Source organism: Pygoscelis adeliae, unplaced genomic scaffold, assembly GCF_000699105.1.
Source record: "Pygoscelis adeliae isolate BGI_AS28 unplaced genomic scaffold, ASM69910v1 Scaffold619, whole genome shotgun sequence".
In the NCBI taxonomy this organism is placed as follows: domain Eukaryota; kingdom Metazoa; phylum Chordata; class Aves; order Sphenisciformes; family Spheniscidae; genus Pygoscelis; species Pygoscelis adeliae.
Window position 1 is genome coordinate 114985 of NW_008825521.1, and position 17441 is coordinate 132425.

The window sequence follows — 17441 nt, forward strand, 5'->3', positions numbered from 1 at the left end:
TACATTATTAGTTTCTCTGCCATTCCCCTGAAGGTCAGCTTGCTTACTGAACATTTTCAGGAAAGTTTACCACATCAACCACGCGCAGACTGTGAAGATGCCTTCCTAGCAGCAGAACAACAAACACTTCAATAGCAACATATTTACTTGTAAAAGGCATCACTCTGCTATTCGGTGCAGCCATCTTTCCCTCATTGACTTTTCAGACAAATTACTGATAACTCACCTAATGTTATGACAGAGTCAAACTTGATTCTTCACTTTCCACATCATTTTAAGCATCCCAGCTAAAGCCTACAATGAATTAAAGACCGTCTCTCCACTTACAGAAGTGAAAACACGAGCGCTCAGAGTCCAGCTGCTTTGCTGCTCACCTTCATAATCACGCCAGCTTCCTATGTGTCAAAAATATGCCCTCCTTATTCCCTTTAAAGTGATTTGCCAGTCCTAAGATACCCTTAAAACATGTTTTTATTAACTGTAGATCAAGAATCTGATATTTAGTCCTTCGCTTCTCTTCAATTAGAATGAGAACAGACCACGATCCATATAGCCCCTGTTGCCTACATGGGTAGTGACATATCGTACTAGAGACTCTGACCAGCCTTAAATGCAATGTATGAGAGGGTGCGAATGACGTTTGTGGTTTGCTATACTTAGTTTTTTAAGCAAAGATAACTGCAGACTCAGACAAAGTTATTTGAAGTATGGGATTAAGCAGCGTTCTCATCAACTCACAGGACAAGACAAAAAGGACTTGAAGGTCTGGAAAGGGAGGTGTAATATTATAACCTTGGAAAGCAGAAATGCAGGGAGCTGGCAACTGCATAATTGTATGCACCAAAGTGTGGATGCACAAGCATTTCACACCCATCCAAACCCTGGCTACTAATGTGAACTGGACGTCTTGCACATATATTTCACCTGTAGCCTTTTCAAATGCAGGTCAAAGTGATCTTGAAAATGCATAGGCCATTCATTTTGCAGGTAATTATTTTAGCTACGGATAAATTAATTGCTACCAGGAATGGTTTAAATCCTTCTTATTCAGAAGGGATAAATTCCTGCAGAGGTAGGAAAAAACTCCACTGAGGCACTCGGCTGGTTGGAGGATTCGCATTGCAGAAGCTGTGAACAGTCAAACGGTGTAAGGTAAATGAGAAGAGTTTGCCAGTGTCAGTATGAAGAATGCAGATAAGCAGGAGGATATGAACTGTGTGACAGGAAGATGATCTACCCTTCATTAAAGTAAACGGAGCCCATTGCCAGCAGTTCATGATGCGTCCTGGAGAAGAACCAGGGTTAAAAAGATGGAAAGAAAAGGGGAGAAAAGTCCTTCTTAAAATGTCTAGGCTTATCTCTTCACACTATATTTGATGTTATGACCCTTTCTGATGGTAACTTCTATCAAATTTCATTTTAAAAACCAGCGACAGAGTTATGCAATTAGTCCTGGCTTTCTGAAGTAAAAAAATAAAAAACATAATTCACCTACGTTCAACTAAATTCTCTCTTTCTAAGCCTTATTAAGTCACTGTGAAGACCATAAGCATGTACACATGGAACTTCTTTTAGTCACCTTGATGTCTTTGCTATCATCATGCCTAAGTATGAAGCCTGATTATTATTTTGATTTTGGCTTTTTTTCTCCTTTTCCTTTAGATGAAGATTATTACTACAGTTGCCTAAGCTTTAGTCTTTACCTTCCAACAGACAAAAAATAACAAATGGTTATAGGAAAGTGCTCTAAATATGTTTTTTTTAACAGCTAGGAAGAAAAGATAGTTTGGAAACCAAAATGTCCTGGAGGCACTTCCTCCATCCATATTATATTTGATAAATTGACTTTTGCTTCCAGGGCAGGCATTCAGCTTCTTCGTTAGTATAATGATCCTTAGTCTTCTCTTCCCAAACTTAGATAATTTGAATGAAAAATAAGATTTATGAAATGTAGCTATTAATAATGTTAATAAATTTTAAGTTGTGATTACATATCATTCACAGTAATGTATCCCTCTCTACTGTAGATTGAAATATATTTATTCAGCATTCTTAAGATCAAATATCCTTTCTCTTTGCTTGACAAGAACAATCCAGTGTGCTGTCGAGTACCAAGGTGACTTGAAAGTTTTTCTAATGTGTAATCCCCTTTTATATTCTGTATTATGTATGAACTCAAAGACAAAATATCTGCATTGTCTTAAATAAACTAGGTAAAATGTATTTCAAAAAGTTTCTTGAGGCAAAAAGTAGCAAATCATTGTATGTATTTTCCATATTTGTATAGGTTTCATTATATTCTCATTCTAAGTTACTCTTAAGTCTCTTTCATATTTAAAAAATTAACTACACACCTATCATGCAAAATGTAAAGAAGTATGTTCAACTAGTTCAAATTAGATATACAGTAAAAATACACTTCCAAAGAAATATCATTTCCATTTTTGTTCATGTTTTTAACAGAATTTCAGACTAATACATCAAATGTGGAACTGTACAAGTATGTGAAGAAACATTAGGATTGCAGTAGTAAAAAAATGTATAGCATTCAAAACCAACAAGCTCTAAACAACCAAACAATACCACAGGATTGAAACAATCATGGGGACAACATAGGTCATTGGAGCCAGGGAGTGAATCCTAATGCACCTACATAAAGACCCTACATAGAATATTGTCTCTTATTTATATGCAAAATCCCTGATTTGATTAAACCAGACAATTTCTCTAATTGTCTTTTATAGGTTTTAGATAAGATTAACACAAGAGTATTCCCCTTCATAAATGTCAGTTATTTGAAAAGGCAATATTGAGAATTGATTTGAAAGGTATTTCCATCCATGTGGATTCAGGTAGTTAAAATACAAGATCGCAAATAATAGCACTGCAATTTTAAAGAAACATTTGAATTGTTATCCGCTACATTTGCCATAACACTTAAGAATTCAGGATTCAGTTTTTTAAAACTGTTTACAGGTTAATACACAGGGTTTCTAATTATGGGCTGTATCCATTTAACAGTGGACCAACATTGCCTTTTAAATTAAAAAAAGATCCAGCTAAGCATGTAAAAAAAAAATAAATCTCCATGGTAATTGACAATGAACAAAACATTACATACAGCAGAATCTCTGTGTCTGAATATCTTTGAAAGGCAGATATGTACTCTTTTACAGTCCACTAACCAGCACAATTTCCTTATTAGACATTTGTATTATGAGGAAAATTGCTTGGACAAACCTGTAACAGTTATTAATTCAACCCAAATTCTTTTTTAATGTTTCATCGTTGTATGTAAACTTAATGAACTATGCTAGCCTGTTGGTTTTAGTGACCAGAATGTAATCCCTTTCACAGATCTTAGCTAGTTACGATTTTTTGAGACTATCTTGCTTTTCAGATAACTCACCTGTGGGTTTTTTTAAGCTGAAGTGTAAAAAAGGTTAATAAATGACCTAATTATGTCAGCATTTCTGTCCCACAGTCCTCATGCTCTGAGATCTCTCACTGATCTGGATAGGAATTTGGCTTGCACAAGAATGGCAAATTTTCAGCTGAGAAAGCTGAATAAATGTAGCGCTTTTAAAACCAAAACAATCTTACCAAATAGTCTGGCCTACTAAATCATCTTCAATGCACTGAAAAGGGCAAAGAACATGAATCTTGGCACCTATCTTGCTGTTTATTTGGAATAATCTTTTAGCAATTTTGATCCAATGGGAATGATGGATTAGTTTTGGAGAGCTAGCCACATACAACCTAACATTTGACTGAAATAAACTGATTGTAACAGGTTTGAAAAGGAACAACCATATGTATCTTATGTACCACTCCAAATCTATAAAACTACTGGGCAAACAGCATAGTGTATACTTGTTCTTATACATATTTCAACTTTGCTGAGGTATTTCTTTAATTACAGAAAAGCATCTTTAAAAGCAATAGGAAAAAAACTCAAAATATGAGTTATATTCTGCACAGATTTTTTGAGGAGAAGGAATTAAATTGTATTGAAAGGTCCGCAATCATTAAAGGAATAACTGCTTTTATGAGTATCGATAATATCATATTCTTCCTTGGCTTTTTATTCCTTCAAAGCATTACAAAAAATGTAAAGCTGTGACTTTATAAAACATAATTTTGCCTTGACTTTGCCCACCAGTGTTGTAAAGTAACCTGAAATACTTCTGTCTTTTTCCTAGGGAAAATATTACCCAGTGCCTACCTCTGTAACAGACTGATTGTGGCCACACAGTCAGACACCCGCTTGCCTCCTCCATGAATGGGACAAGCCATCTCTTGCACAAAAGCAAGATTGTTTTCATAAATGCCAGCTGAAGTCAAGTTTCTTTCACGCAGCCAAATGAAGTATAGTTTATCTGTTTGAATTTTAACATTATCTGATAATTTCTACCTGCAACTAAGAGTTATTTATTTCTCTATAATGAAGATACCTAGACTGTTGTACAAGCTGGATTTCTCACCCATATACACTTCAGGAACAGGAGGAAAGTATACATCATATTTAGAGTTTATCCTAGGCAGATACTGTGTTTGAAGTGCAGTTTTCTAATCCTTTTAAATACAATCAGCCTACCTTGATTGTGACACTAATGTTAAATGTAACTGCAGCCATTACCAAGTAGTTTCCATAAGTGGTTTTATTACTGGTTAGATTTTACAAATTCTGGTATTCGAACAGACTTCGACCTTAAAATTCTAAAACAACAAAGCAACCAATGAAAGGCTTAGGACTATTCAAAGTAACAAACTCTTAACATTTTTGCCCTGGTCATAAATATACAGAGAGAAAAAGAGAGAAGTGGACATGAAATCCAAAGAATGTAGATAAAACAGTATATAAGGCACATGGCAGTCTTTGAAAATACAGAAGCTTTAGCCAACTTAAATTAATTGCTGTTTCCCTTGCTCAGTCCACAAAACTGTACAGTTACACAAATGTTGTGTTGCAATAGATCTTCCAAGTTATTCTTCAGTCCGTACTCCGTAATACCAGAACACTACATTTCCTTCTGTTTTTTAGGAGAGATCCTAATTGTGGTTAGTCAGTTGCTCAAAGCCTCTATTAAAATACACTTGGAATTCCAACTAAGAATAATTTCTTTTTTAAAGAAATTATTAAGGAAGAGTCATCAGAAAAGATTTGTAAGAGTTGTCTGTGAAGGACTTCGAGATTCATGAACCTCAAGACTTCCGGGCACTGACGTCAAGACAGATGTCACAGTAGGCATAGTAGGATTAGTCAAGTCCGTTAAAGTAGTGGGAGTGCTGGATGGACTCATGGAGGCATTGGATATTTCTGAGGCAGGACCTGATGGGGTCCCTGCTTGGAGTGTTGAGTCTGAAGTCTTATCCACCCCTGTGTTTTCTTGACGTAAGAGGTTCCGTCTGAATTTGGCTCGAGCATTTTGAAACCAAACCTGAAATAGTTTAATATAACAGGGTAGCATTTAAAGAGCTGCATTGTTTAAAAAAGCAAAAGCATACTCACAAATTCACCAATGCTTGAATTATGGAAGATGTCTTTACTGGTAACATGTTAGAAAAGTAGCCCCAGTCATGACAAGTGTCCTCTGCACACCTGTAAAGCATTCCTCTTTCCTCTCCTGCAATCCTGTATGAACAGTCTGCCTGGGACAGGAGTGGACTGAGGATGGAGGAGGGGAGTCTTTCTGTGCAGGCTATGTATAAAGATGCTTAGAAATTTGGCAGCCTGCATGAATCCTCAATTGCCCTCAATCCCAGAAGTATTTGTCTGGATGAGGCAGACATCAAGCATCTGACGAATATAAAATAACGAGTTTCGGCACCCTCGTATCTCAAGTCCATCTCCCATTGTAAGCAGCAAGTGACACAGACCTCAGCACCCTGCCTTTCTGTGGGCCCTGAGAGCTCTCCCAGGAACTTTCCCATGTCCCAGTGTCAGCAGTGCTCTCGCTTTTCTAAAAGGACTGTCCCTCTTTCTTACTCTTCTCTTACTCTTCTTTCTCAAATGCTTCAGCTCCCTTCGCTTATGCCAGTCTCCTTTTTCAAATGTTTTCAGTACTGGAATGATGTCGGGAAAAGAGGCTTGAATGGCATGAAAGACCCACATTGCATTAAAAACTGTCATTTCAGTAGAAATTATATCCACATTCAGAAATTTTTCCAAGATTGCTACTTCTTGCATTATTTGTTATCTATGAGTGAAGGACAAAAGCTATGACTTCATCTTTCTCAGTTAAATTTCAGTGTTTAGGTCCAAGTTAATGCTCTCCACTGTCTGCAGGATTTGTTTAAAGATAAAATATTTTTCTGACCTATTTGAAAATAGATAAAATAAAATGTGTTTGTGAAACTTGTGTGAAACCTAGGTACAGCATATTACTTCAACTAAATTTGAAAATGTCATTAAATACCTTGTGTTCAACCTGATATATCTTCATACCAGGTAATTTTACTGCTACATACTAGCTGAAATTTCACTGTGCTTATTTATCAGAAGGCCTTCTGTCATTGTTACATTCTTTACAAGGGACTCAATCCTGATCCTCCTGTCCTGATGTTGACCTGCTGTAAGGAATAGGACCCAGTCTTTCCATTCCAGATGCAATGAGCCTCATCATCTCTGTATCTGTCGGAGAAAGGAACTGAGCAAGTGAAAGGATCTGCATAGCCATACAGTATCTCCATCAAATTTCTCCTCTGTGGCTTGTACAGGGAAACTGAGTGTGTGGAGCTCACGAGGCCACACCAACCTGTGCAGAAATTCAGACCTCTATCTCTGAAACAGCATGGCCCCTGCCATAGGATCCGCTTTAAGCCAGACCGCTAACAGAAGCGATTCGTAAATACAAGCAGTCCTGTAAGGTGCTGTCTTTGCACTCTCAGCTTGCCAGCCGCAGTTATAACTGATGAACATGTCTCAGCTGTTTTTCCTCTGACTGCTTTTCTTCTCATCTATGGATGGTCCAGACCCCAATTCCCCCTATTGAGCACTTCCTTTTTCTCTGGAAAGCTTTCTTCCCCAACCAAGGGTCTTTAAGGTGTGCACCCTCTCTCTTGCACTCTCTCCAGGGAGTGCCACGAGGAAATAATCCTCAGGCACAAATTCTAGCAGTGGCCATAGGAGCTGCATTCATGGGCCATGCATAAATCGCATCCCTACAGGTCCTTGTTTCTGAAAGCTTAGTATTTTAAAACAGTTTATGTTGGCATTCCCTTTGTTAAAACACTTAGTTTAAAGGCTATATATCAGTTTCATGTATGACAAGAAAACAAAAATCTCCTAAACTGGCACTGGCAAAAATATACTCGTGATTTTATAACATAGTCCATTATAGTGGTAAACCTGTTAAAGGACAGCAATGTGGTCAAAAACAGGCAAAACCAAATGTGATATTTTTGCCTGATACATTCACAACCAGTGTCTTCTCCACACAAGAAGGGAGGCACAGAAGTGTGAGCGCGTGGTACTGAGTGAGGCAAGGAGCCTCGTGTGCAGGGGATGCAAGTGAAGCAAATCAGTTTGTTCTGGTCATTCAAGCCGCAAAGTCTCAAGCACCAACTAGTCAGGAATGGTAAAAAACAGCAATTTGAACAATTACGGGATATTTTACCTTTCAGTAAGAGATCATTTATATTTGTCCCACAAAGTAATTTGGTCTCGATTTTTTTAATATACTTTCTAGCAATTGTAAAAAGGATAATACATACAAAGGTGAAATGGAAGTTTAGAGACCGCCACTGTTGATATGTATGTGTACCATGGTTGCGTAATAATTAAAACAAAACCACTAGTCCAACTGCATATACACATACTTCTGCATAATTTCACACTTGTTTATTAAAAATATACATATTTATATATGCAGTAGTCCCAAATATAAGTAACATTTCCGTTCCTATTCACAAAACAATTTTCTTGCTTAAAGTGTGTAAAACTGTAGAAGGCACTATAACTATTTTGTTCATTTACATTGTTCCTAAAAGTCCAACTGCTCCTTAACATTAGTAGGGTGAGAGACTCTACGGTATTGCTTCTGTTTGTGATTTGAAACATGTAGTATGTAAAGAAAAGTGAGCAAGGTTATTGGTGCTTACGTGTTCCCCTTTATCTGCCATTAAATACGAAAACTTGTGCTCAGATGCCCTTACCAATGACCATTAATGCTGCTTTCAGGAGCCGCACATATAAGATGGTTCATTCTCTCTTTAATAGTGGTAATTCATGTTAGATGTAGAAAATATTCCATGACCTTGTAAGTATTATTCAAAAATAGAGATAATATGACTACTTTCACTTTCTTCCTCACTGAGATCGTGTCAATGTTAATCAGCTAATGGTTATAAAGCTCTTCAAAATTGTCCTATAATAAATATTCATGTTATTACTGAAAAGGCATCTAAATATTTGTTAGCTGAAATTCTGAAAATACCTTGTCTCATGATAGAAAAGGATAACATAAAATAATTATCACAATAGTGATATTCTGGTATGCACTTAAGATATGAAAGTATTCAGCAAAGACTTCATGTTGAAGAGTAGTGAAATAATTAAAACTATTGTTTTCTGAGTTCTGGGAATGCAGGCCTGCTTCTCTACTGCCCCGTGCTGTTACTTACAGCTGTGCAAAGTAGCATGCAAGAGCTGGCAAGTCAGGGTTGCCCATGCATAATGGCAGTAGCGCTGCATGCTCGTATTGGCAATTCAGGCTCTGCACCTGTAATGGTATTACAGGAAAGTAAAGAAATAATAACCCAAACATACATAACTGAAAGAATTGTTCCAGAAGGACTTATCTCACATCAACTACACAATTAGGAATCTGGTCTTCAGTACTAAAGAATAAACAAAATCATTGGGAAGTATTTAGTGGTTTTCAGTCCAACTGTATTATTATAAGGCTGAGCTATTTCAGATCAAAGGGGAAAATATGGACCAAAACTCCCACTGAAAAATAAAAGCAGCTGCGAGACCCACCATTGATGCTACCACATTCTGGTTAGCGGGGCTGGATGCCTGTAGCTGGACAACTCAGCAGCTAGGCAGAATAATTTTTACTGTGGTTAAAATATTATGCTGTCTCTTCAGTGATCTGTGCAGCTTTGTCTCCATCAAGTACAATAGGAATGAAATAACATCTCCATATGATTGGGAAGTATTGAAAATAAATACGCTAAATATTGTAAAGGATTCGGATACTGCAGTGAATGAGATCATCTAATCACCTTAGATAACTATTTTCTTGTTTGTAACATCTCCATTGTTGCAACTGTCATATATTAATTCTATGAATAGATTGTGCTAGAAATGAATTTTTAAACACAATTTTGCTCATTCACACAGCTACCTGGAGACATTTAGGTTTACTGAATTTTACTAACTAGTAAGTGGAGAAACAAAAATATAAAGGATGTTGCACCACAAAGCAAACTACGTTCACTCATTGTACACATATTCTGATTACTCTGTTGTAATTACTAAACACACAGTTAAAGGGGAACTATGGGATATTTTATGAATGGAGGCTTCGTAAAGAGTCTGCAGTATTCTATCCTAAAGCAAATCTTCACTGAAAGGTAGTGCAGGGTACCCACGCATGACTGTGAAAATTTTCATGCTTGTTGACTACTGGAAACTGAATTGGCAAAGTCCAAATGCATTCAGTAATCTGTGCAGGGTTTTCATTGCAACTTTACTGGGCAGTGATTCAAGAAAGAATAAGCAGTGTACAAGACACTCACTGAAAAATAATGCTTTATGTTCCTAAACTGCTTTTGCCCTGAATAATCATATTCCAGACTCCTGGGAAGAGAAGATGTACATACCTACAGCTAGCAAACCGTATCTTCTTAGGGCTGTCTACTTCCACCTTCCCCTTCTAAACTCACAAAAAGAAAGACCAATTCCCAAAAGAGGAATATTTATGCCAGTTAGTTAGCTCACAATTAGCTGGTCACTTTAATTATGAATGATAGCTTACAATAATGGGCTTGTGTTCCCCAGCTGCAGTACAAGAAGTATATGAATTAAATTGCAAATATAAAGCTAAATTGGAATGAAAATAAATAAAAATAGGGGTTAAAAATATAAATAGGTTTACATCAGATTACATTAGATTCTAATGTGTCTACTTATGGAAAACAGTCTGCATTACAAAGCCACTGAAGGAAATGTAATTTACAAAGCAGTATGCTACATTTCCATGCCATTCCACTTCTGGACACATGTAGCTGATGACTAATTGCATATAAAGCAAAGACAGAAGTCAGGTCTTCCAAATCTGATATCACAGATCACTAAGAGTATAGCCAAATTCTCAGTTCATCTACAAACAAAGCACCCTCATTACATGTTATGTGGGACTGTCTGTATAGTAAGGGCACTATAGCTGTTTCCTAAATCACTAAGAAACTCTACTACATGTGTTTAGGAAGTACATTGGTTTCAGAACAAGAGAATCTGTTTCTCCTGATCTGCTGCCTTGTATTTTCTATTAAAATATATTCTATTGATGATATACGAAGAGCCACAATCCTTCATCAACTGAACTGAGATCTGAACATACAGAAAATACAACAGCTTACAAACACGCCTAATAACAACATAGGGAATGCGCAAGATTTCTTACTACTGGCAAGTGTGCACGTATGTCTGGGAGTCCATGTGCCTTCGGTATGTAAGACAGACTAATACCAATGATGCTTGTTTAGGTCAATAGTGTCACTGAATTACTTCGTGTTCAATAAATGACACAGATGGAATGCCAACCTTTCTGGCTGAAAAGAATTAACAAGTGACACTATCTCAGTAACCAACATATGAAGAGTTTTCCCCAGCAAAGAGCAACCCTGAAACTCACATAGGTGAACTTCAGTGTTTGAAAAATTGCCTCTCACAGGTTAGAGATGAACCAATTGGGCACAAAGCTTCTAAAATCCAAAAAACAAGTTTGTTTTTTCATGGCCCAAATTAATTTTCAAACAAAAAGTTCAAAAGAGTGTGGAGTAGAGAGTGCTCGTAACAGACAGGAAAACTCAAGTGATACTAGACAAAGTATCACTCCAAGTCATTTTCTTGAAATGCCTCCAACAGCATCATCCTCTGGGTGCAATCCTCACCACCAACTATTACCTTCCACCACTCTTTGGCTAAAGGAGCCCAGACATAAAGGAGTATTTAACTGTGAAAGTAAAAGAACTTAAACACAATTACCAAAACGATGAAAAAAGTTTAGTGGAATCGTAAGGGACTGCTGCAAAAAAGAGGGACCACTAAGCACCTTAAAACTGCAAGATGCGGTAGGTTTAAGATGGAAACAGAAGCAATGAAGAAACTGAAAAAGGGAGTGAGGTGTAGTGGAGACACAGAGTCCAGTTTTGGAGACAAGGAAATACATTCTGAAAAGGAAGGAAGAAACAGAGACAATAACTTGGAAAAAAGATGGTAGGAAAGACCCACTAGGTGAAAAGAGAAGAGAGAGATGGAAGGCAAAGTTGGTGTGGAGTGAGGAGAGAGAAGAAAAAGATGATCAAGAGAAAGACACTTTCTAGACACTGATCTCATTTCTTAATGCACTATGTGACATTTCTCAGATAATTCAGGTGTGAGTGCACTGTAGTGGAGAGAATAGATATTACTGAAGTGTCTAAACTCTGAGGGTAAAATAAAGGAGAAGTGTCAAAATAAGGATAGACAAATGCAGTAAATTATTTCGCCCATGTGCATGGATAAAGGAGAGCTGCAATGGGAGAGACTACGTCAAGTGTTAGGATGTGCACTAGTTATATCGGAGGAATCTGTTCCACCACCGCAAATCGGCCTCATAAAAACAAAAAAAATCCAACCATGGAGGACGTAGCCAAGAGAAGTAATTACATACAGTTTTTCATTAGTAGTTTTTACTGGGAAGCCTGCAAAACCTTTATTCGTTCTTCTGTTAGGTATTAATACTGTAAGGTCCAGAATCTATCCAGTGAATTCAGTTTTTCTCAATATTTTTGTCTACTGCCCTCCACTTGCCTATGAATTTGCAAGAGCTGTCCATGATGCTTTCCCAGGAGTCTGCCTCTGAGCCGTACCTGTCTTTATGAAGCTCACAAACCATTTTTCTACCATTAAGACCCGTTTCAAAATTTCAGCGATAGATCCTGGAATGCCATGGCTCCTATATGCCCAAATTTATCTCTAGATATAGTTATTTGGATAAGTACCCATTAAAATTGACTTCTTGAATCAGAACTATAAATTAAAATGGAGCTGAATCAACTAATATTCTCACCTTTGCTTCCCATAATAGTTCAAACGGAGTGTATCTCCTTGAAGCAAGAAAAATCCAGCTTTCAGAGAAAAAGTACTTTTAAAATGCAGTCTCCTTTCATTCTAAGTTACTGAACTATGAATAAAAAATTAATCTTTGAAAAATGAAATTTATGTCCACTTCAGTTATGAAAGAAAATATATCCTCCTTGTCCTGATAAAATAAATTCAGACTGCTGATTAATTTCTTATAAAGGTAAACATTCACAGTAATTTCTAAATTAAGAGCTTTCTATTTACAGTGAACACACTAACTAAAATAATTCACTTTTTCTTACAGCAGATTGGAAGCTAAAGCATGCACCAGAATTAACTCACTACAGGAAAACAAGCAGGGCCTCAAACCTTCACAACTGTCATTAAAAATTAGAACCCAAGTGATCTACTTTTGGGAAGCAGGAAAGAAATAACTTTTCTCTACTTTCTAGGATTTAACTGAAGTCTCACAGAAGGTGTGAACGATTAAGAAAAACTTGAAAATCAGCAAAATCCATGGCACTTCAAATATAAAATTGATATTCTATTTACTTTTCAAGACAAAAGACTGCTTTTCTTACCTGAAGAACTCTTTTGGTCAGGCCGGTTTTCTGAGCTAGCTGTTTCAAGTCCTTGGCATCAGGATTGTGGTTAATAGCAAAGTATGACTTCATTGTCCGCAACTGGTGGTGTTTGAATGATGTCCTCATACGCTTTGTTTTTTGATTGCTGGGGTATTGCTGGTCTCTATCCAGGTGGTCACCATCGTTTTCATTGCAACTTAAAGCTTAAGGCAACAAGAGGAAAAGGCGTGTAAATCTCTCGCGCTCTGACCAACATTGTTTGCAGTTCATCTGAGTGCAGCAATTAAAATAACATACCGTGGCATGTATTGTACTGGTACAAATCCTACTTGCCTTCCCCTCCATTTCTGCATCTTCTGTTTTTCCCTTACAATAACCAGCCTGCAAGGACCCTCACCTGCCTCTTTATGGCTTTTAAAATGTCAGGTCTCTTTCCTTTTTTCTTCCCTCCGTCTCCACACTGCCTTTCCTCCACTTTCTGCTTGCAGGACAGTAGCTGTCCTCAACTCTGTAAAGTGTTTTAATGTACTTTGTATCACTATAAATTGCACTGTAACGTACAAAGAAAGCTGTACAATACAGTCTGCTTAAATCTCGATGGAACAGACCAGTTAAAATTATAATTATTTCCTCCATCAAACTAAACCTTGTAGAGTACAAGAGAGACCATTAAATGAAACACTGTAAAAGAAATAAAGTTTGTGGGTACCAGACAGCAAATTATGACTATAATTTGACTAGCTAAAGAAATAAAGCTGTTGATACAATGTATCACTGGCATGCCAAATGAAAAAGTTATTTTTAATTATTTCTGTTTGTATTTCCTTTTTTTAAAAAAGTATTTGCAAATACTACTTTGAATGATAATTCTGTATATCCTTTTGAAATCGCTGAATGACACTAATACATTTGCATAAATCAACTGTAAAGCCTGTAGAAGGAGGTCTATGAGCAAGGAACATTATAATAATTATCAAGTAGTATTAAATGTTGAATGCCAAGCAAAATAATCTCATAGACCAAAAGTTGTTTTTCATTTATTTGTGCATACAGTAAACCATAGAAAAACTCTAAAAATAACATTAAGGACCGAGCTTAAATCCACTAAAAAAATCAGGGATATAACTGAAAATTAGCTCTGACAAACTGTCATTAATTTACTTTTTCTGTTCCGATACCTACAACTCCCTTTTAATTTCCTATAAGTTTTATGTTAAAAGTAATGAAAAATCACTACTATCTCTGTTCTATGTTGCATGCAAAAAATGAGAAAAAAATTGTATTTTAAAATGTGAATTATTGGTGAATTTCTTAAACACATAAACAGATTTGTTTTCAATTGTCCATTATTGCTGGCTCATTACAACTCAGTACATCTCATAGACATGTCTTTATAGTCTTACTTTAAATTCATGCTATCCATCAGAGGTTTTCAGCCCTATTGAAAACATACAAATTCCGAAATACATGCATTAAAAACAGTTTTAAAAAATACACATAAAATGCACATATTCATAAGTAAAAATGCATACAGATTCTATAAACAGCAGTTCTGCAGCATGTACAGTAGCTGCTTTGCAAACTTCAGCTTTTCAAAAACTTCTACAAAGATACGGCACAGTATAGAGCAAGGCCTGCAAAAATTCAGCTTTAAGACCAAAAGCGTGTTTGTTTAATAGATATGTAGAAAGTGTCCAAAGCCTCAGACTTTTCTGTGTGTTTCTGTACTCCTATAACTTAAAAAACAGCTTAAAAAAATTGTACTGTATATATAAATGTGTATGTATGTGTGCATGCATGTGCGTACATTTGTATAAATCCTTTCCAGACCTAAGTATCTTGTGCCAAATTCTAGCAGTAAGAAGCCTTTCTGCTTGTTTTCCTGTGGCGTGAAAAGACTGGAAGCACCTGAATTTAAAAGGTATAAGACGCATAAAAGGAGATAGTAAAAATGCAGTATTAATGGAGCTGGATGGAATGTAGCAAAATCTTTTTTCTGGTTTAAGAACTGAGATCTAGTTGCCAAACTGGGGTCATCCCATGTGCTCCAGCCTCATTCATAGCTACAATTACTGCTGTGAAGAATACTGGGATGAATAACTGAAACTATATTGCTCATAGCAAATTCTATTATGAAAATGCAAAACCAAGCAGTACTTGGTTTTAAAATGTACTTACAGAATTTTAGATATTAGTAATGGAAAAGACCTCTGTGTGTTATCTTAAGTGTTTTCAAACCCTCCCAGAAATAACAAGACAAAGACTGAGGAGGAAATGCATCAAAATAGCTGTCTGAAGGACTGAGGGCTGTTCATGTTAATATGCAACAAAACAAACCCTAGGGCTGCAAGTAGTTGGATTTTAACCTGTTCCATAGAGAATGAGATACATTCAGGATCCAAGGAAATAAAAGTGATTCTGAACCCTCCCAGAATGGAATGAGGGTATCAGCTTTTCATAAAGCCCTGACAGGACAATGAACAATTTACTCTTCGAATTTCTCGTAATTTTACCTCCTCATCTACTAAATAAAAATAATGCTAAAATTACAGTATTACAGTAAATATGTACCATTTGAGACTGGCTAACTATTGCCCTTTTCTATGAAGAAAGTTATAGAACAGATTTTGAAAGTGCACGAGGGTGTCTGCTGTTCGCTGTCTTGCGCAAGTGGTTTGGGTACCCCTGGGCATCACCTGTTATGACATAAATATTCCTAGTTAGTGCCAATTCCCATCTCATATTTGGTTGTGGTGCTTGGCACCATCGTCAAAAGTCTATTATATTAGGTCTAACATTATATGCATCTCTCACAGAATCTGAAATGTCTATGGGCGTTGCAGGCACAGAGATTCAGAACAGGCCAAGGGTGTAAGCATGTGGAGATTTTAAGAGCTGAGGAGTTTCTGCAAAAGGCATCATGGAGTAAGACTGACACTGTACATGCTCCTCACGCAACCCTCTGTTTTTCAGGTACTTCTTCCCTGTTCCTTCGTGGTGTCCCTGTGTATCTCCCAAAGGAATTGTTGAACTATCCGTACGTAAGATTTCCATTCAATTGCAGTATCTAGGGCTCCTGCTGGAAGTTCAGAAATACAATTGGTAAAATTCCAGTCGAATAAAGGAGTCTTAAATTCACCGATGTTTCATTCCTATTTTGTGATAAAAGACATTCTGAAGTGGTGCCAAGTCTCTTTTTTGACCCTAAAACATTTCCAAGGCCCTTGGGCCTTTCCCCCAGTCCCCACATCCAGGTCATTGCCCTCCCGTCCTTCAGCTGGTCTCACCAGTGGCCAGCTCTTACAGCCTCCTCCATTAGCACCACAATACAAACGTCCACTTGGCCACAAGATGGTGATGTCCACGGAGAGCATCACTAGAAACTAAGACTAAAACATTGTATTTTGATATTGGTGACCAAAATATCCTCTGCAGAATAATGCATAATACCGTCTCTAGAAACAGCAACACGAGTGTAAAGCAGGATGTGCTGTTATCTTTATAACAAACACTATTTGAAGAAGAAAGCTTGGGAGCACTGTTTCACGCTCAGATCACCAGTTCCCCCCATGTTGGGATTCGGGGCAAAGCACGTGCTTGGTAGTTAGTAGGTCACTGAGTATATGGCACATGAAGATGATGGGAAAGAGGAATTTCCTTTGGGGGAACTTTTGTTCTTAGTAGCTTGTGTTTGACATGTTAAATTACCCAAAAAGAAAGCAAACTAATCCTGATTCTGAAAGAATGATGAAACAAGAGACACATTTGGTGCATGCATCAGCTCTCCATATTCAGTGGCTCAGAACATACACCCTTTTCCTTCTGTAATAAGAGTCAAGGGGGTGTTTTAACCTTCTGCTGCCTGGAGAGGGAACTTGTGATTAACTAGACTAGGCAGGGGTGCAGCCTTATTTGTTGTTTGGCAGGAGCGTGTAAAAGACTTTGTGGTACCCACGTCCTTGAAGGGGACAAAAGTGAGACAGAGCCCTCTGAATGGTACTTGGGACAGGAACAGAGACAGAGCCTTTCTCCCTAGCGGAAGGAGAAGACACTTGGAGAAGGCGGATGCCTGAACTCCTTACCACAACTGGGATTAAAAGGGGTGAAGCTTGGAGCAGGCAAAGTACCCCTCGCTGCTTCTGAGGCTCCTGGCAGCATTGAAAGGAGGGCACCCCCTCCAAGCCGTGGGAGTAACAGACACAGAAAGCACTGCCTCAACCTTGAAATCTCAAGAGGTGTTTCTAGGAAGAGGGAGATAAAGCCTGTCTTAAGGAGCGACTATCTTCCAGGCTGAGCATCACAAGGCCACGAGAGAGGCGAGCTGGGATTAGAAACCCTCTTTCCTCCGGCCTCCCTCGGCCGCCTCGGACAAAAGGGCTGCGTTTACCGCTCCCTCCCGGGGTTGCTCGAGGGACGGGCCGCCCCCCCCGCGGCCGCGGTGTCCCCAGGGGGAGAGAGCGGCCCGGGAAAGGGCTGCGGCGGGGCGGGAGAACAAAGGGCCCGGAGAGGGGCCGCGCCGGGCTGCCGCCGGGCACCGGGCTGTGCGGGGGGGGGCAGCC

General features: G+C 38.0%; 1 protein-coding gene across 2 annotated transcripts in view; it reads right to left on the reverse strand.

Moving 5' to 3' along the window:
* Window positions 1–4669: 4669 nt before the first annotated feature.
* LHX2 (LIM homeobox 2) overlaps window positions 4670–17441 on the reverse strand; it is a 20974-nt gene continuing 8202 nt past the window's right edge. For both annotated transcript variants that reach the window (XM_009331591.1, XM_009331592.1), the window contains exons 4-5: window positions 12880–13085; window positions 4670–5441 (exon numbers count right to left, since the gene is read on the reverse strand). In XM_009331591.1, coding sequence (XP_009329866.1) covers window positions 5154–5441; window positions 12880–13085 — 494 coding nt within the window. In that variant the 3' untranslated portion in view covers window positions 4670–5153. The remainder of the gene's footprint in view (window positions 5442–12879; window positions 13086–17441) is intronic.